The sequence below is a fragment of the Convolutriloba macropyga genome, chromosome 4 (assembly GCF_964194025.1).
Source record: "Convolutriloba macropyga chromosome 4, txConMacr16.3, whole genome shotgun sequence".
In the NCBI taxonomy this organism is placed as follows: domain Eukaryota; kingdom Metazoa; phylum Xenacoelomorpha; order Acoela; family Convolutidae; genus Convolutriloba; species Convolutriloba macropyga.
The window spans coordinates 24,612,332-24,634,231 of record NC_134471.1 but is presented as its reverse complement, the minus strand read 5'-3'; the positions used below and the strand labels follow the sequence as shown (position 1 = coordinate 24,634,231).

Below are 21,900 nucleotides of genomic sequence, written 5' to 3'. Positions count from 1 at the left end.
CCGAGTATTCGATTCACAAAAATCATTTTGGAGACTATACTTATGGTATGAAGGGCGGTTCTTAGAGGTGGACCGGGAGGCTAAGAGAACTGAATGCCTACTAGGCGCTACCTGTTTTTCCGTTTTCAAGGACGAAAAACGCGATAAACAGGATAGGATTAGCTTCCAGCTATTTTGGCAAAGTCTGACATTCTACCAGATTGCTACAATATAAGCATTTATAAGCATTTGTTTCCGGCTAGGTATAGATTTTCTAATAAATTGACATAAATGCATTAGTCAGGATTTCGGCATATCAAAAGACTTAAGTGTTCCCCTTGCCGGGTTCGGGGACCTCAATGATAAAAATAATTAAACGGTTCAGCAACTAGCTAAAGTCGGCGTAGAGGTGCCAGCTAAGGTTTTTTTCCATAGCAAATTAAGTTTGAGCATGGTACTTCATGTGTCGAGGAATTCAACATTTTTCGTGTTAATTTTAGTTTTTTTCTCATTCATTCTGTGGATGCGCAAGCATCCACTAGCAACATCAAAATGGCATTATAACAGACAATTGAACTTAAGAAGGAGTTGAAACTTTGCCAGATGAACTTAAAGAATATTGAAATCTTAAGATAATTCAGATATTGCAAGTACATTATTTTATAAGTTTGACTGACTGGAATTGTTTACCATACCTCTTATATTTGTCATTTTATCAGCAATGAGTATGATGTGTCATTTTTTGACGGTTTTGTTAGCACAAATATCAAAAATTTGTATTCATTTTCAACGCTTTTCAAAGGGCCCTGCACAGTCGGTTTTGGGTTTATTTTTGGGTTCAGCTTGTAAGTTTTGATTCCAGCGAAAACATGGCCTTAAATTTGGGTCGCGCTAGTCTAGCAGCGAACACTTGGGTTAAGGTAAATTTGAGAAGACTAATTAAGTTGAGCTAGTTTATTCATGGACTATTTGAGTCGAACATGGTCTTTTCATGCCATTTTTTAAAAGTCAAACAAAGTCTTTTCATAAGTCGTGGCCCGGAAAAGGCTGTTGTTTAGTAGTTATTACGGTATGTTAAATTGGGTTTACAATACGATTATACAATATGAGTACAATATGAGTATACAGAAGGAAATTAATCCGAAATCAAAAATCATAGTGAAAGCCATTCCTAGCTGAGGAAAAAATTGGTCCAGGTGTCAATAACTGCTGCTGGCTCTGAGTCATATCAAATTAAGAGAATACTGCCGCTAACACTAAAGAAAAATATATCATCTGAAAAATTTATCGATCGATTTGATCGAAAAATTAATCGATTTATTAAATGAGAACTATGCTTTAGGTTCCACGATGTGAATGATGCTGGTTTTGTGCGCATCTACATTGCCAAGTCAATTCTTTCACTCAAACACAACCTAGGTAAGTGAACAAGAACTGACAGTATTATAGTCGACAGTGATATAGACATTCTTGGTGAGAGGAGAAGTCTCTTTAAAGTCTTTTTATACTAGCTAGATTACAGTAATTTTAGATTGGAGGATTTTTGAAGAAGCAAGGAGCAAATCACTCTTTAATGTTCAATACAGGGATAATTTTGTCAAATCTATATTCATGTTGAACTTCATCACTCTTTATATTATTAAGCCCGAAAATAAAAAAGTAGATGAACAATTGAAATATAAATTTTACGATCTAATTGTCTTAAATTTAGACGTGCAGTCATTATCGATAGCTCAAATGTTTTCAAAAATATTCAAATATACTCAAAAATATTCAAATGGTGAAAGGGGCATTCATTCAATAATGGGTTCTGTTGTACTCACCCAAAAAGAGAGGAATTGAAATATTGAAAAAGAACGACAGGGCAAGTGATTTAAATTATAAAACATAGGGGTACGTTGAAACGCAATTGACGGTCTAGATTAAACTAAAACCATGATCGTATGATTACTTAATTAATTCAGAATGCTACATTCAAATGGTGCGTGTTTGATTACAGGTGGTCGGGGTGAGGAAATTGTAAAACTGGGAGATAGAAACGTGACAGACGGACAGTGGCACTCTGTGCGTGTGAAGAGAGACGGCAAAAGGTTCAAGATGATCCTGGACGGAGGAGGAGTGCCTGGAACAATGGTCAGTTTTAAATTTTTCCAAAGGAAAACGTTAATATCATTTGGCAATTCTCTGAATGACAATCTAATGGGTTTTAGCAATCACGAACTGAATTTTGCGTAATGAATTGTGAAATATTTGGTTGGCTTCTACGGGCATTTTTTTGCTCATGAAAGCTTAATAAACGAACAAAATGAAAGTGCAGCCTTTATCGGGCCCAAAAATTTTTCAGTGAAAAACTATTAAGTACTTCATGTTAAATTGTCTTCTCATTTGTGAAAAGGAAAGTGCATTGCAACAATTTTTATGCATTGCTAAAAAGTATAGCTATTATCAATATAGAAAAATTTACCAATAAATACAGATATAGAAATTAAGAAAAGAGTAAATAAGTTGTAGGTCAAAAAAGTTTGGGGTGAAATTAAAAGCACTAATTTTTTTTTCAAGGTGTACTCCTCTGAGGGAACTCTGCGTCTGTTGCAAATCGACCCGGAGTCCATCATGATTGGAGGGTACATTTCGGAGACTGCTATGACTGGGGACTATGACGTCACTAGCAACTTCCAGGGATGTATCTCTGACGTCAGGTACAGAACAACATGTGCTTTTATTTTTATTAATTTTCGCTTTTGAAATTTGATGTCGATAATAGTTATTAAGATATACTAGTAGTATGGTAATCCGCCATATGACTGTGGGGGGGGGGTTCGACCCTCCCCCCCCCCCCCCCCCTACAAGACTTTTTACCACCGAAAAACTGATTTTCTCTTTGTGAAACCAAGTTTTTTGGTTAAGTTTCGTCAGCCTGTGAGAAGTTCTTATGTTAAGCCGGCTGGCTCAACTTAACAAAAAACTTGGTTTCACAAAGAGAAAATCAGTTTTTCGGTGGTAAAAAGTCTTGTAGGGGGTGGGGTTCGGAACCCCGCCCTGACAGTCAAGTGGCAGATTTCCGCTGTTGCAATGTTCGCTGTATATAGAATTAGGAGTTACCTAAGTTTTGAACTCTCACTAAACCTTTTTGGTGAAAACATAAAAAATCTGATATAAGACACCAGAAGCCTAAAATTTTTCGAAAATTTCAAAATTACAAAGTTTTTCAAAGTCCTAAATTGGTCTGAAATGGATTTTGCTCTATGAAAGAGCACTCAAAATTGATTTTTTGTTGACTTCACTTTTTTTTACCGATGCAGTGTGGGGGTCGAAATGGATTTTGCACTATGAAAGAGCACTCAAAAGTGATTTTTTGTTGACTTCACTTTTTTCATCTTAGCAGTATAGGGGTCGAAACATAAATAAAATTTCAAATTTTTGAGAAAAATTTTTCAAAATTCTTCAAAGTCTTAAAATGGTATTAAATGGATTTTGCGCTATGAAAGAGAACTCAAAATTGATTTTTTGTTGACTTCATTTTTTTCAGCTATGCAGTATAGGGGTCGAAACATAAAAAAATTTCAAATTTTTGAGAAAAAAATTGTAAAATTTTTCGAAGTCCTATAATGATCTGGAATGGATTTTGCGCAATAAAAGAGCACACAAAAGTGATTTATTTGTGAACTTCAATTTGTTCAACCAAGTAGGATATGAGAAACTCAGGTTCTGAAAAAGTCTGAAATAAGTCAAAGAACTGTCAGAAGAAGTTTTTGTTGACATTACTTTTGCAAATGTGCAGTATGATGTCTAAAACAAGTCTTTAGTTTTCGTATACAATTGTAACTATGTATGTTTCTATCTAAACAAGTACGTCTGTTTGCTTGCATGTGTTCAAAATTGAAATTTTTTTATGATGAATGAGCAATTGAAAGAAATCAAGGAATGAAAATGTTATGTATAAAATTATGCGTATTCATGTATATAGTCGTGAAAGTGTATATATTTGTTTATAAGTAAATATAACTGTGCTTAAGTTTAGTAATATGTTTGTATGAGTATGAGCTGGAATGTATGCTTGTTTTTAGAAGTTCTAAATGTTTGTATATGTCAAGACATTTTTGGTTTTATGTGTGTACATTTTTCTATATGTTTACTGTGGAATGTATTTATATATGTCTGAATGTGTTTATGTATTTATGTATTTATAAACATGCAAGTCTGACAAGAGAGTGAAAGAGAGAGAGAGAGAGAGAGAGAAGTCCCGGGAGGGCAATTTAGCTGTTTAAGAGAATGTTGTTATTTTTTTCCACGGTTAATTATTATTATATCTTGCAAACAGATTTTGACCTTCAGCGTTGTTAAACTCACGCTTTTGTCCTTTAAACATTGGCAAGTAAAATGTCACAACAGTAGAAGATTACAATTTTTTAATGTTCTAAGCATGCTTTTTTTGAAAACAGACTTCTCTACACTTTTTCAGCTACCCTTTCGGGATTGAGCAAGATTATTTACAGGACAAATGTATTTGAGATAAATTGTTGAGAGATAAACAATAAACTGAGCTGAGTAAAAAGAATATATTCTGTTAAAAAACAGAAAAAGTTGGTGGGGAAACTATGATATGCAGGGGCAGCTGGCATTTTTACTTAAATAAATTAGAATGATAGGAATTCATCAAGAGCGTGAATCAGAGAAAAATTGTAATGATGTACAAGAAGTGTAGTTTCCACTGGAACTGTAAAACGCGCCAAATATTTAAAGTTAAATAGCCACTTGAAAAATTAAGCAAGAGCGGACGCAACCTCTGTATCTGCGGGGGGTTGCTAGAAACAGCTCCAGTAGTGTATAGGTCTTGCTTACGTATTGGGAATAATACTAGTAGATAATGCATGCTGGTATTGAAATCATAACAAACGCTAATCGCTTCTTCAGTAAATGTGGAAGTAAATTACCAGAGCACCCCAAGCCAAGAGATATCAAAAGAGTTCAAAATAGTTCTTTCTTGAATCAAATATGCTCAGCATTCTGTAACCCTGTCTTAACATTTTGGATTAATTATTGTTCTGTCGACGTTTTAAAATAACATTACCGTAACGATATTTGATAGAGTATCGGAAAGAGGTACATACAGAGGAATTTGAAATTAAAAAGAACAGAGCCTATATATCATAAAATTGGGCTAAGAAGTCTGGCAAACATTTCGGAATTGAACACAACACTACTGCTACCTACTACTGCTACTACCAACTACTACATCTACTGTCTACTACTACCTACTAGTAGTACCTACAACTACTAATAGAAACTACCACTACTAACTACTGCAACTACTTATTGCTAAGTTACACTAGTACTTACTACTACTCATTTTTTACTACCTTCAAATATTATTTTCTTTACCTTATATACAATAATGTTTTTTGTTTTTCTAAAGAACGAAAACAATTCTTATATCTAGACACTCGTTTAACATAAACAATAGAAGCTTTTGTCTATTTTAAGGTAACGTTGACGCAGACCGACAGACAGTATCCGTCAATATTTTCAACAAATCCTTAAGTGTTTGAAGTTTTTTAAGGATAAGAAAAACTCTAAAGCTTTGTTGCATACATTAACTCAGCTTTTTTCAACTTAATGTTAAATTTCTGAATTAACAATTACAAACATCCGTAGTATGATATATATCAGGTGGTATTTAATTAATTAAATCATTGTAGGGTTTTCACTGTTTAGCGAAGGAGTCTAATTTTTAAAACTTCAATTAAATTTCATTTTATGTTCTGTTTTTTTGAAGTGCAACTTTTTGTGTATTTTTCTTACTTATGGTGGATCAGTCATAAGCTTAAGTTTTTTGTTCAAAAGCTGAGTTTTTTTGTTTAATCAGTGTATGAAGTCTGATATCAATTGCAATTAACTGAAAGATACAAAAAGCAAACTTAAAGTTCTAGTTTGAAGGATTTTGTGGCGTAAACATTGAGTGCTTCACAACGGCGCTGCACTATATCTTCTCATAATATCAACCCAACAAAAATATGCTTGCTTCCGAAAAGTCTATAGTGTGTACCTAAATGGAAACAAATACTTTACCACGTACTTACATTATCCAAACAACTGCGGTTTGACTGTATATAGTTGTTTTCATTTGATTATTCAAAGTCACTTCAATTAATTCTTATAACTTAAATTACTTCAGTTATAAGGTATTACACAACTTTTTTTGAATCCTCACTTTTCAGCTTTTGGTATAAGCTGGAAACTGCTGGGACACCTTGCGAAAAGAACAATATATTAGTTGAGTTTTAAAATGAACCTCAGCTTCGGCTAATGATGTGTTCCCAGCTAAGACTGTAATTGTGAAATTGCTGTTCAAAGAAAAGTTCAGCGCTACATGATTTTGCAATTTTTGCTATATAAGCTTCTTCCTAAATTTCATTGAATTTCATTTAATCTTTGTTTATCTGAAAAAAAATGAAAAATAAATAAACCTTATCAAACATTTCTCAGCAAAAATGAGTCAAACAGTCTTGTTGGGTTTGTGAACTCAAACAAAACCTTAAATAAAGAGGTTATGGTGAACAAAATTTTGTTTGTTTTCGACATCTGCTTACACTAAACGGACATTTAATGGTTCCAAGAAGTACTTTTTGTTTATTTTGGACCAAAAAAACTTCAAAACTCAATCGGAAATAGTATGGCTTTGGATGAGCAAGTATAATAAAATGGAGAAACATGGCCGATCATTTTAACTAAAAGTTGAACTTTTGAATTCAAGTTTGAGTGTTTGATCTAAAAATATTATTCAAAGGTAATTGACTTAAAAACTGCTTCTTTGTTAGTATTCAAAACTCAACAATCGGAGGCCGCATGGACTTCGATAAGCGAGTATATTAAAATGGTGATGCTTGGCAATCACTCTCCATTAAAGTTAAAGTTGTGAGGTAGTGTTCGAGTTTGTCATCTAAAAACACTATTCAAAGATAATTGAATTTTAGAAAAGACTACTTTTGGTGTTGTGACAAAGTAACTTTGAGTCACCAAATATAAAATGGGAAAACATGGCCTATCCCTCTATTTAATAGTTCAAGTTCAAGTGAGTTTGTGATCTAAAAATAGTATTCATGTGATGATAACGTCATAATAATTGAGTTATGTTATACAGTTGCGAACGCAGAACAAATGAAACACGTTCTCACAACCTAATTGAACTACCCCTAAATATATATGTAAAAAAAGCGAAAGAGACCTTCTGGTTTTACTAAGCTTTTTGATATAGTTTAGATTTTGTTCTATAATTTATCTTAAATTTGTTAGACAAAAGTTAAGAAATTTGAAGTATATATTTCTCTTGTTGATGTTTCTTTCAACTTCGTATGAACACACAGAATAGATTTTGCAAAAAAATTTCTGTGTTCTAATAGATTTTTTCAAAGAACAAATACATATTCCAAACCTAAAAATTTTTCAGATTCTTTGTATATATGTTTCAAGAAATGACATTAGAAATGCAACTGTAGTTTGTCAAATTTTTTTAAAGAATGCCTTGAGACTATGGAGACTCTTCTTTGTGAGAGTATAGTTTTATAACTATATAGTTTTATATACTCTTCTTTGTGAGACTATAGTTTTATAACTATTTCTTTTTAGTAATGGAAACCGATGCCTTTTTGAGAAAACGCAGAGTTGTATTTTGTCATTTTGTTGGAAAAAATGGTCACAAAATTTGGTTTGTTTGTTTTATCAGAAAAGCAATCAATGATCCTAAAAAGACAGTTAAAAAGCTGTATTAAGATTTTTTTATCTAAATTAAATAAATAGCTTTTTTTCACGAGTTTCACGATTTCATCATTGAAACGATATTCAATTGGTCTATTATGCAATCTTTACTTCACGAGTTCTATAAGCATTCCTGAAGAGTATAATTTTGCATTGTTCTATAGAAGAGTAAAGAAAAAACACAGACTTTTCCTGGTGCTAGGAAAATTGATCGACAGAGCGTTTAGCCGACAAGGAAACAATGAGAAATTTACCTGCCAGTTTTTATCATAGCTGGTAATAAAAGTGTGATTGGTTTATAAATCAGTAGTTCGGTTGTGATAGATTCATATCAAGTCCCACAGACCGTTGAGGCATGGCCGTGGCCCGCGAGGCATGGCCAGATGAGGTTAAATACGGTCCGACCACGGATAGACCTCCGGTACACTAGTTTATGAACAAACGTCAGTGTATTTGTCCGCTTACGGAATAGTGTTTTAAATTGGTCAATCACAGATTCAGATTAGGTTTTATTGTTCATTTTACTTAAATTGTTGGTTAAATTTCTCGTTTTTTGGTTGTCTATAAACACTGTCGGTCAATACGGCGGCCACCGATTTTCCAAAATTAGCACAGTGTTGACATTTTTTACCATTAATCCTTTAAAAGAGAGGTCAGTGCAACTCTTTAAATGATTAATTTTCTCATAAGAATGTTCTGATAATGAACTTTAAATATAGCAAAATAACTAATATGGAGATACTTTGAAGTCATGACCACATTAGGTAACAGTTAACACAACTAACTTTGATTTTTGCTAACATAAAAAACCGTCAACACCGAGAGTAGAGATCAAATTAGGCGCTCTGATACCATCGTCAAACTGACAAGTGTATTTCTACAGTCATTTTGACCGATTTGGAAAAGTTTCCAGCGTTAAAACCCTGATAACCATAGTGCTTCAATTTCATAGTTTGAAGTATTACACATTTTCGGACATTAGTGTTTCACTTTTCAATGTGTTAACAAGTATTCTTGGTTGTGCGTACTTCGTTTTGATGCTATCGTTCCAAAAGGGTTTCGATTTTTTGTTTCCAAACGTTGGATTGTTATGGATCATATGAGGAGTTGATTTGAGTTCTTTCAACTTAGCCAGAGAAAAAAAACAACTGACAAACGACTAGTTTTGATTATAGAGGCAATTAGGCTAATAAAGTTTCCAGGTTTTTTAATGCAGTATTTTAATTTTCTCTAAGATTACACAATGTGAGAATTATGTAAAACTGTCTTTTATAAGAAAGTTCCAGCTGGAGATTTACTACTGCGTGTTGTGCTAATTGCCACTATTGTCAAAAAAACCTTGCACTTCAACACCATTTTCATTTTCATGCAAAATTGTATCCTCTATAACAATAAATGGTAGAATCATTATGTAAATGACAAGTTTTTTTTCACGAGTAATCATATTGCAAAAACTTTATCTTCAATAATGCTTTTATGTTCTGCAATTTACGCTATTGAAAAGAGTCAGCGGTCTCACAGGTAGTATGAAAAGGTTTTTTTCATGGCGCTCAAAAAAGGAAACCTCTAACGGAACTGCAAAATTAACAAAAGGTTAGAAATTAAACGTTTTTTCTCACGTCAACTTTTTTGTTTTTTTGATTGATTTATTATAAAACAATGCCTAGCTTACAGTAAAAAGACTTAGTTTATGCAAAACAAAATTTTTTAAGATATCCATGTCAAACAAAATGTCTATTTAAAAGCTTATTTCTTGTTACCAATTTAGCAAAATTGTACTTTTAAGACCTCAATAGTTCACCTTGAGGAAACTCATAAGAGAACAGACAAGTATTCACTTCTTGAATCTATTGGAAACTTCGTTCTGATACGTTGAATGCTTACTATTCTTGATACCATAGCTTTATGGATTAACGTAGTTTTTGCGTCCGCGTTAATGAATACTTAAATTACAAAATTTTATGAAATACTTAGGTAACATTCTAAAATACTTCCAATTGATACATAGCTTTAAAGCTACTGAGTGAATTCTGTGAAAACCAAATATTCCACAAGTTGCTGCACATGTATACAGAAAACTCTAATGCATATTTACGTCTATGGTTCTGGTTGAACATTTTAGCAAAATTTGTTTGTTATCTACTAAAAAAAAACGTGAGCAGGGAAATTCTCGTCGTTGTTCAAAAGAAACCACGTAAAAACTATGCAAAATCTAATTTATTGTACAAATAAACTGATATTAAAACTACGTCTTGGAACCAGTTACTATATAAACTAGAAGCAATTGTAACCATGAAAATCCAACAAGAACGCCAATAGGTGAATTTAATTGAATTTGAACTCTCTCGCTTATTCCATTGCTTCATTTAAGTTAACGTTATTTTGCGTAGCTGGAGCACACTGGGGGGTCAGAGTGTATTCCCTAATAAAAGATTTTTTTATCTAAATTAAATAAATAGCTTTTTTTCACGAGTTTCACGATTTCATCATTGAAACGATATTCAATTGGTCTATTATGCAATCTTTACTTCACGAGTTCTATAAGCATTCCTGAAGAGTATAATTTTGCATTGTTCTATAGAAGAGTAAAGAAAAAACACAGACTTTTCCTGGTGCTAGGAAAATTGATCGACAGAGCGTTTAGCCGACAAGGAAACAATGAGAAATTTACCTGCCAGTTTTTATCATAGCTGGTAATAAAAGTGTGATTGGTTTATAAATCAGTAGTTCGGTTGTGATAGATTCATATCAAGTCCCACAGACCGTTGAGGCATGGCCGTGGCCCGCGAGGCATGGCCAGATGAGGTTAAATACGGTCCGACCACGGATAGACCTCCGGTACACTAGTTTATGAACAAACGTCAGTGTATTTGTCCGCTTACGGAATAGTGTTTTAAATTGGTCAATCACAGATTCAGATTAGGTTTTATTGTTCATTTTACTTAAATTGTTGGTTAAATTTCTCGTTTTTTGGTTGTCTATAAACACTGTCGGTCAATACGGCGGCCACCGATTTTCCAAAATTAGCACAGTGTTGACATTTTTTACCATTAATCCTTTAAAAGAGAGGTCAGAGCAACTCTTTAAATGATTAATTTTCTCATAAGAATGTTCTGATAATGAACTTTAAATATAGCAAAATAACTAATATGGAGATACTTTGAAGTCATGACCACATTAGGTAACAGTTAACACAACTAACTTTGATTTTTGCTAACATAAAAAACCGTCAACACCGAGAGTAGAGATCAAATTAGGCGCTCTGATACCATCGTCAAACTGACAAGTGTATTTCTACAGTCATTTTGACCGATTTGGAAAAGTTTCCAGCGTTAAAACCCTGATAACCATAGTGCTTCAATTTCATAGTTTGAAGTATTACACATTTTCGGACATTAGTGTTTCACTTTTCAATGTGTTAACAAGTATTCTTGGTTGTGCGTACTTCGTTTTGATGCTATCGTTCCAAAAGGGTTTCGATTTTTTGTTTCCAAACGTTGGATTGTTATGGATCATATGAGGAGTTGATTTGAGTTCTTTCAACTTAGCCAGAGAAAAAAAACAACTGACAAACGACTAGTTTTGATTATAGAGGCAATTAGGCTAATAAAGTTTCCAGGTTTTTTAATGCAGTATTTTAATTTTCTCTAAGATTACACAATGTGAGAATTATGTAAAACTGTCTTTTATAAGAAAGTTCCAGCTGGAGATTTACTACTGCGTGTTGTGCTAATTGCCACTACTGTCAAAAAAACCTTGCACTTCAACACCATTTTCATTTTCATGCAAAATTGTATCCTCTATAACAATAAATGGTAGAATCATTATGTAAATGACAAGTTTTTTTTCACGAGTAATCATATTGCAAAAACTTTATCTTCAATAATGCTTTTATGTTCTGCAATTTACGCTATTGAAAAGAGTCAGCGGTCTCACAGGTAGTATGAAAAGGTTTTTTTCATGGCGCTCAAAAAAGGAAACCTCTAACGGAACTGCAAAATTAACAAAAGGTTAGAAATTAAACGTTTTTTCTCACGTCAACTTTTTTGTTTTTTTGATTGATTTATTATAAAACAATGCCTAGCTTACAGTAAAAAGACTTAGTTTATGCAAAACAAAATTTTTTAAGATATCCATGTCAAACAAAATGTCTATTTAAAAGCTTATTTCTTGTTACCAATTTAGCAAAATTGTACTTTTAAGACCTCAATAGTTCACCTTGAGGAAACTCATAAGAGAACAGACAAGTATTCACTTCTTGAATCTATTGGAAACTTCGTTCTGATACGTTGAATGCTTACTATTCTTGATACCATAGCTTTATGGATTAACGTAGTTTTTGCGTCCGCGTTAATGAATACTTAAATTACAAAATTTTATGAAATACTTAGGTAACATTCTAAAATACTTCCAATTGATACATAGCTTTAAAGCTACTGAGTGAATTCTGTGAAAACCAAATATTCCACAAGTTGCTGCACATGTATACAGAAAACTCTAATGCATATTTACGTCTATGGTTCTGGTTGAACATTTTAGCAAAATTTGTTTGTTATCTACTAAAAAAAAACGTGAGCAGGGAAATTCTCGTCGTTGTTCAAAAGAAACCACGTAAAAACTATGCAAAATCTAATTTATTGTACAAATAAACTGATATTAAAACTACGTCTTGGAACCAGTTACTATATAAACTAGAAGCAATTGTAACCATGAAAATCCAACAAGAACGCCAATAGGTGAATTTAATTGAATTTGAACTCTCTCGCTTATTCCATTGCTTCATTTAAGTTAACGTTATTTTGCGTAGCTGGAGCACACTGGGGGGTCAGAGTGTATTCCCTAATAAACAATTGCAAGCCTACTTACTCACTCTATATTTGTCTCAACTTTTTCTGCACGCATAAACACAGTAGAGTACATGTATATACACCTTCTTGATCAGAGACAAGAGGATAATTAAGCAAACTAATAAAAGTTCTTTTAGCCGAAAATTTTATGCAATTTTTCTTTCAGATCAGACTGAACTTCTCATACGCACAAGGTAGGTATTTTTTGCTCATAAGAAAATCAAGTGGTCAGTTTGAATGTTTGTTTCAACCGGTGACTTGTAAGAGAAACGAAGGGAAAAGAATCGATTGAGAAAGAGCCGAAAACTGAAATGAGACGGTCGAATTTTCCAGCAATCATAACCGAGTTTTTGAGAAATGAAATTTTAGTATCTTCTAGTATAAGACACTGGAAACGAATTAATAAATAATTAGAAATCATCGCGGGCCATGGCCATGCCTCAGCGGCTCTTGGGACTTGATATGAAACTATCATATACAAACATGAGACCAAATAACCCACTCAGGTGCTTTTGTTAGTAATCAACTAACAATTTAGTGTAATTAACAGCAACTTTGGCTCCACATATATCAAAACAAGTTGCGGCGTTTTCTAACGTCATCCCTTTATAACATCGCCTCCCTTGCGCGTATTCGTTTCAACATTTTCATAACAAAAATCTACGGTTTGGGGATCCCATTCTACAACAAATTTCTGACTTTCTACTCCTTTGAACAGGCCGAATACTGTTTCCTGTTCCTCTGACGACGACAATGTTGAATCAACTTTAAACTAGTGGTTTTTCTATAATCAGAATTGAGATAATAAGCATACACAAGGAAATTTAATAATGCACAGCAATTCAAACAGGTCATAAATATAAGCAATTCAATACTGGAAAAGTCTAGTTCATAAGCTTTAATCAGCAAGAATTTTACAGTTCTAGTTGTTATTGTCGCATGAACACCTCACATTTTCATCGAATCTCATTCTTTTTGGAAAATTTCCACTGTGAATGACACATCCTAGGACTACACGAAAATGGCTCCTCTTTATTAGAGCATTGTTAGGCGATGGCTCAGTGCTAAGTTTCTGGAAGTTTTCTTCAATTTTTGAGTTTTTTTCAAGAAGACAAGGAAATCGTTCTAAAAGCGAAGATATCACAGTCTTTCTGTTATCATCGGATGTGGATGATGTAGTATGATCAATTTTATCAAGAACAATGGTTAGTTTCGCTTCAGTTATGTATGATTCATGCTTTTGCCACATATTTTCTAAATTTTCTAAAGCAGCGAAATATTCTTCATGGCTCCTGAAGAGGGTCATACTTTCGAAATCGTAACTGCGCAAAATCTTCTTGATGTCCATGGGAAGCGATCCTATATCAGAAGTCAAGTGATCAGGTGTATGCTGATAAGTTAATTCAGTTTCCGAGGGGGTTGAGTTGTTGATAAAGTCTTCTTCTTCGGTTATATTAAGTAATGTAGTAACAACGTCAATAAATTTTTTGGGTATGAGGCAATGATCGAAGGTATTCCAGCTTGAAATTGAACTGTCCTTCCATTGTTGTATAAAAGCAATATTGTTTTCATATCGAGTTTGATAGATAATTGTTCGTTGAAATGATCCTTCAAATTGCGTTAGGATATGGAACATTATAAGTTATAAGCCAGCAGTTGAGTTTGTGTTTTGGTATACACTAACTGAATGGAATGGAAGTCAAGAATGAAAGCGCTGAAATGTTATTTTGCGAAGCAAATGACCAGTTGAAGGCAAATTTAAACCGTTGGCTGGGATATTAGCAATCGTTTTCTGGCTAAAAGACTTTTTCAATGAGCACTTATAACATTTCGAGAAGGCTTCAGTTGTTAAATCTGTTTGACTAATTCTTATTCGTTTTCAATTGTAAAATGAATTGAAGTTTCTCTTAAGTACCTCAGGCATTGACATTTCAAGATTCGATCTGCTGGCTACGTATAAAGAAGACTTGCACTGTGCGTATGAGAAGGTCAGTCTGCTCTGCAAGAATACTTGCATAAAATTTTCGGCTAAAAGCACTTTTATTAGTTTGATTAATTATTCTCTTGTCTCTGATCAAGAAGCTGTATATACATGTACTCTACTATGTTTATGCGTGCAGAAAAAGTTGAGACAAATATAGAGTGAGTACGTACGCTTGCAATTGTTTATTACGGAATACACTCCGACCCCCAGTGTGCTCCAGCTAAGCAAAATAACGTTAACTTAAATGAAGAAATGGAATAAGCGGGAGAGTTCAAGTTCAATTAAATTCACCTATTGGCGTTCTTGTTGGATTTTCATGGTTACAATTGCTTCTAGTTTGTATAGTAACTGGTTCCAAGACGTAGTTTTAATATCAGTTTATTTGTACAATAAATTAGATTTTGCATAGTATTTACGTGGTTTCTTTTGAACAACGACGAGAATTTCCCTGCTCACGTTTTCTTTTATTAGATAACAAACAAATTTTGCTAAAACGTTCAACCTGAACCATAGACGTAAATATGCATTAGAGTTTTCTGTATACATGTGCAACAACTTGTGGAATATTTGGTTTTCACAGAATTCACTCAGTAGCTTTAAAGCTATGTATCAATTGGAAGTATTTTAGAATGTTACCTAAGTATTTCATAAAATTTTGTAACCTAAGTATTCATTAACGCGGACGCAAAAACTACGTTAATCCATAAAGCTATGGTATCAAGAATACTGAGCATTCAACGTATCAGAACGAAGTTTCCAATAGATTCAAGAAGTGAATACTTGTCTGTTCTCTTATGAGTTTCCTCAAGGTGAACTATTGAGGTCTTAAAAGTACGATTTTTCTAAATTGGTAACAAGAAATAAGCTTTTAAATAGACATTTTGTTTGACATGGATATCTTAAAAAACTTTGTTTTGCGTAATCTAAGTCTTTTTAAAGTAAGCTAGGCATTGTTTCATAATAAATCAATCAAAAAAACAACAAAGTTGACATGAGAAAAAACGTTTAATTTCTAAGCTTTTGTTAAATTTGCAGTTCCGTTAGAGATTTCCTTTTTTGAGGGCCGTGAAAAAAACCTTTTCCCACTACCTGTGAGACCGCTGATTCTTTTCAATAGCGTAAATTGCAGAACATAAAAGCATTATTGAAGATAAAATTTTTGCTATATGATTACTCGTGAAAAAAAACTTGTCATGTACATAATGATTCTACCATTTATTGTTATAGAGGATACAATTTTGCATGAAAATCAAAATGGTGTTAAAGTGCAATGTTTGTTTGACAATAGTGGCAATTAGCACAACACGCAGTAGTAAAACTCCACCTGGAACTTTCTTCTAAAAGACAGTTTTACATATTTCTCACATTGTGTAATCTTAGAGAAAATTAAAATACTGCATTAAAAAACCTGGAAACTTTATTAGCCTAATTGCCTCTATAATCAAAACTAGTCGTTTGTCAGTTGTTTTTTTTTCTCTGGCTAAGTTGAAAGAACTCAAATCTACTCCTCATAGGATCCATAACAAACCGACGTTTGAAAAAAAATCGAAACCCTTTTGGAACGATAGCATCAAAACGAAGTACGCACAACCAAGAATACTTTTTAACACATTGAAAAGTGAAACACTAATGTCCAAAAATGTGTAATACTTCAAACTTTGAACTTGAAGCACTATGGGTATCAGGGTTTTAACGCTGGAAACTTTTCCAAGTCGGTCAAAATGACTGTAGAAATACACTTGTCAGTTTGACGATGGTATCAGAGCGCCTAATTTGATCTCTACTCTCGGTGTTGACGGTTTTTTATGTTAGCAAAAATCAAAGTTAGTTGTGTTAACTGTTACCTAATGTGGTCATGACTTCAAAGTATCTCCATATTAGTTATTTTGCTATATTTAAAGTTCATTATCAGAACATTCTTATGAGAAAATTAATCATTTAAAGAGTTGCACTGACCTCTCTTTTAAAGGATTAATGGTAAAAAATGTCAACACTGTGCTAATTTTGGAAAATCGGTGGCCGCCGTATTGACCGACAGTGTTTATAGACAACCAAAAAATGAGAAATTTAACCAACAATTGAAGTAAAAATGAGCAATATAACTTAATCTGAGTCTGTGATTGACCAATTTAAAACACTATTCCGTAGGGGACAAATACATTGAAGTTTGTTCATCAACTAGTGTACCGGAGTTTTATCCGTGGTCGGACCGTATTTAATCTCATCTGGCCATGCCTAGCGGGCCACGGCCATGCCTCAACGGTCAGTGGGACTTGATATGAATCTATCACAACCGAACTACTGATTTAAAAACCAATTACACTTTTATTACCAACTATGATAAAAACTGGCAGGTAAATTTCTCATTTTTTCCTTGTCGGCTAAACGTTCTGTCGATCAATTTTCCTAGCACCAGGAAAATTCTGTGTTTTTTCTGTACTCTTCTATAGAACAATGTAAATTTATACTCTTCGGGAATGCTTATAGAACTCGTGAAGTAAAGATTGCATAATAGACCAATTGAATATCGTTTCAATGATGAAATCGTGAAACTCGTGAAAAAAGCCATTTATTTAATTTAGATAAAAAATCTTAATACAGCTTTTTTAACTGTCTTTTTAGGATCATTGATTTCTTTTCTGATAAAACAAACAAACCAAATTTTGCGAACCTTTTTTTCCAACAAAATGACAAAATACAACTCTGCGTTTTCTCAAAAAGACATCGGTTCCCATTACTAAAAAGAAATAGTTATAAAACTATAGTCTCACAAAGAAGAGTATATAAAACTATATAGTTATAAAACTATAGTCTCACAAAGATGAGTCTCCACAGTCTCAAGGCATTCATTAAAACATTTTGACAGACTACAGTTGCATTTCTAATGTCATTTCTTGAAACATATATACAAAGAATCTGAAAACTTTTTAGGTTTGGAATATGTATTTCTTCTTTGAAAAAAAATCTATTAGAACACAGAAATTTACGCAAAATCTATTCAGTGTGTTCATACGAAGTTGAAAGAAACATCAACAAGAGAAATATATACTTAAAATTTCTTAACCTCTGTCTAAAAAATTTGAGATAAATTATAGGACAAAATCTAAACTATATCAAAAAGCTTAGTAAAACCAGAAGATCTCTTTCGCTTTTTTTTACATATATATTTAGGGGTAGTTCAATTAGGTTGTGAGAACGTGTTTCATTTGTTCTGCGTTCGCAACTGTATAACATAACTCAATTAGGATTCAAAAAAAGTTGTGTAATACCTTATAACTGAAGTAATAAGTGACTTTGAATAATCAAATGAAAACAACTATATACAGTCAAACCGCAGTTGTTTGGATAATGTAAGTACGTGGTAAAGTATTTGTTTCTATTTAGGTACACACTACAGACTTTTTGGAAGCAAGCATATTTTTGTTGGGTTGATATTATAAGAAGAAATAGTGCAGCGCCGTTGTGAAGCACTCAATGTTTACGCCACAAAATCCTTCAACTAGAACTTTAAGTTTGCTTTTTGTATCTTTCAGTTAATTGCAATTGATATCAGACTTCATACACTGAATAAACAAAAAAACTCAGCTGTTGAACAAAAAATTTAAGCTTATGACTCATCCAACATAAGTAAGAAAAATACACAAAAAGTTGCACTTCGAAAAAACAGAACATAAAATGAAATTTAATTGAAGTTTTAAAAATTAGACTCCTTCGCTAAACAGTAAAAACGCTACATTGATTTAATTAATTAAATAACACCTGATTTATATCATACTACGGATGTTTGTAATTGTTAATTCAGAAAATTAACATTAAGTTGAAAAATGCTGAGTTAATGTATGCAACAAAGCTTTAGAGTTTTTCATATCCTTAAAAAACTTCAAACACTTGATGATTTGTTGAAAAAATTGACGGATACTGTCTGTCGATCTGCGTCAGTCACAACACGTTACCTTAAAATAGACAAAAGCTTCTATTGTTCATGTTAAACGAGTGTCTAGATATAAGAATTGTTTTCGTTCTTTAGAAAAACAAAAAAAATTGTTGTAGATAAGGTAAAGAAAATAATATTTGAAGGTAGGAAAAAATGAGTAGTAGTAGGTACTAGTGTAACTTAGAAGCAATAAGTAGTTGCAGTAGTTAGTAGTGGTAGTATCTATTAGTAGTTGTAGGTACTACTAGTAGTTAGTAGTAGACAGTAGATGTAGTAGTTGGTAGTAGCAGTAGTAGGTAGCAGTAGTGTTGTGTTCAATTCCGAAATGTTTGCCAGACTTCTTAGCCCAATTTTATGATATATGGACTCTGTTCTTTTTAATTTCAAATTCCTCTGTATGTACCTCTTTCCGATGCTCTAACAAATATCGTTACGGTAATGTTATTTTAAAACGTCGACAGAACAATAATTAACCCAAATTGTTAAGACAGGGTTACAGAATGCTGAGCATATTTGATTCAAGAAAGAACTATTTTGAACTCTTTTGATATCTGTTGGCTTGGGGTGCTCTGGTAATTTACTTCCACATTTACTGAAGAAGCGATTAGCGTTTGTTATGATTTCAATACCAGCATGCATTATCTACTAGTATTATTCCCAATACGTAAGCAAGACCTATACACTACTGGAGCTGTTTCTAGCAACCCCCCGCAGATACAGAGGTTGCGTCCCCTCTTGCTTAATTTTTCAAGTGGCTATTTAACTTTAATTATTTGGCGCGTTTTACAGTTTCAGTGGAAACTACACTTCTTATACATCATTACAATTTTTCTCTGATTCGCGCTCTTGATGAATTCCTATCATTCTAATTTATTTAAGTAAAAATGCCAGCTGCCCCTGCATATCATAGTTTCCCCACCAACTTTTTCTGTTTTTTTTAACAGAATATATATTTTTTACTCAGCTCAGTTTATTGTTTATCTCTCAACAATTTATCTCAATTACATTTGTCCTGTAAATAATCTTGCTCAATCCCGAAAGGGTAGCTGAAAAAGTGTAGAGAAGTCTGTTTTCAAAAAAAGCATGCTTAGAACATTAAAAAATTGTAATCGTCTCCCGTTATGACATTTTGCTTGCCAATGTTTAAAGGACAAAAGCGTGAGTTTAACAACGCTGAAGGTCAAAATCTGATTGCAAGATATAATAATAATTAACCGTGGAAAAAAATAACAACATTCTCTTAAACAGCTAAATTGCCTTCCAGGGACTTCTCTCTCTCTCTCTCTCTTGTCAGACTTGCATGTATATAAATACATAAATACATAAACACATTCAGACATATATAATTACATTCCACCGTAAACATATAGAAAAATGTACACACATAAAACCAAAAATGTCTTGACATACACAAACATTTAGAACTTCTACACACGAAGCATACATTCCAGCACATACTCATACAAACATATTACTAAACTTAAGCACAGTTATATTTACTTATAAACAAATATATACACTTTCACGACTATATACATGAATACGCTTAATTTTATACATAACATTTTCATTCTTTGATTTCTTTCAATTGCTCATTCATACATTAAAAAATTCAATTTTGAACACATGCAAGCAAACAGACGTACTTGTTTAGATAGAAACATACATAGTTACAATTGTATACGAAAACTAAAGACTTGTTTTAGACATCATACTGCACATTTGCAAAAGTAATGTCAACAAAAACTGCTTCTGACAGTTCTTTGACTCATTTCAGACTTTTCAGAACCTGAGTTTCTCATATCCTACTTGGTTGAACAAATTGAAGTTCACAAAAAATCACTTTTGTGTGCTCTTTTATTGCGCAAAATCCATTCCAGACCATTATAGGACTTCGAAAAATTTTACAATTTTTTTCTCAAAAATTTGAAATTTTTTTATGTTTCGACCCCTATACTGCATGGCTGAAAAAAATGAAGTCAACAAAAAATCAATTTTGAGTTCTCTTTCATAGCGCAAAATCCATTTAATACCATTTTAAGACTTTGAAGAATTTTGAAAAATTTTTCTCAAAAATTTGAAATTTTATATATGTTTCGACCCCTATACTGCTAAGATGAAAAAAGTGAAGTCAACAAAAAATCACTTTTGAGTGCTCTTTCATAGTGCAAAATCCATTTCAGACCATTTTAGCACTTCGAAAAATTTTGGATTTTTTTTCTCAAAAATTTGAAATTTTTGTATGTTTCGACCCCCACACTGCATAGGTAAAAAAAAGTAAAGTCAACAAAAAATCAATTTTGAGTGCTCTTTCATAGAGCAAAATCCATTTCAGACCATTTTAGGACTTTGAAAAACTGAAAAATTTCGAAAAAAAACTTTGAAATTTTTGAAAAACTTTAGGCTTCTGGTGTCTTATATCAGATTTTTTATGTTTTCACCAAAAAGGTTTAGTGAGAGTTCAAAACTTAGGTAACTCCTAATTCTATATACAGCGAACATTGCAACAGCGGAAATCTGCCATTTGACTGTCGGGGCGGGGGTCCGAACCCCACCCCCTACAAGTTGAGTCAGCCGGCTTAACATAAGAACTTCTCACAGGCTGACGAAACTTAACCAAAAATCTTGGTTTCACAAAGAGAAAATCAGTTTTCCGTTGGTAAAAAGTCTTGTAGGGGGGTCGGACCAGTACAGCCATGCAGTCATATGGCGGATTACCATACTACTTATACTAAAACACAAATAAAAAATATCTACGGCCAAAGTACCGAACATGCAAACCTTGTGTTTGCTCAGCTTTATATCGAATCAACATTTGTACTACAGCTTTCACAAACCTCAAAAATAAGTAAAAGCAATCGGTAATGAGGGTTTGCACAAAAACTTGAAAGCCTGCAAAAAATACAGAACAATTTGAAATTTTTTTTATTTAAGCTCAGATGCTTATCATAAATTGTTTACACGGACACCTTAGCAGCTGCTTGATTGAAGTGATGACCAAAAACCAGAGTAATTGGTGCGCTGAATTCTGAAAACGTACAGTAATTCAAATAACTGAATTAAAAGTTCTTGTTTTGCTATTTTCGTTACCGGTTTTTGTTTTCCATACTTCAAGTTTAAACGTTTATTACTTTTCTGTTAATCTCAGGACCGCAAAACTGTCCGCCTCAGGAATGAAAATTGTTACTAAAAATCATTTTTTAAAAACAAATAGTAAAATAAATAGTCTCCAACACCGAAGACTCAAAAAAGCTTCCGTTCGCTTTAAAATATCTTATTTCTTACTGTCGAACGAAGTTTGAAGTAATTGTTGTAAACGTGAGTGGCTCTTTTATGCAAAATTTTTGCTTGACTTCGATTTTACTTTCAGGTAAATTTTTCACGCTTTACATTTTGATATT

General features: G+C 32.9%; 1 protein-coding gene across 1 annotated transcript in view; it reads left to right on the top strand.

Moving 5' to 3' along the window:
* LOC142338031 (neural-cadherin-like) overlaps window positions 1-21,900 on the top strand; it is a gene marked incomplete at its 3' end in the record, with an annotated part of 261,027 nt that overhangs the window by 211,260 nt on the left and 27,867 nt on the right. Inside the window, 3 exon segments of the mRNA XM_075387664.1 lie at window positions 1,322-1,398; window positions 1,979-2,112; window positions 2,539-2,678. Of these exon segments, the coding sequence (XP_075243779.1) occupies window positions 1,322-1,398; window positions 1,979-2,112; window positions 2,539-2,678 (351 nt within the window).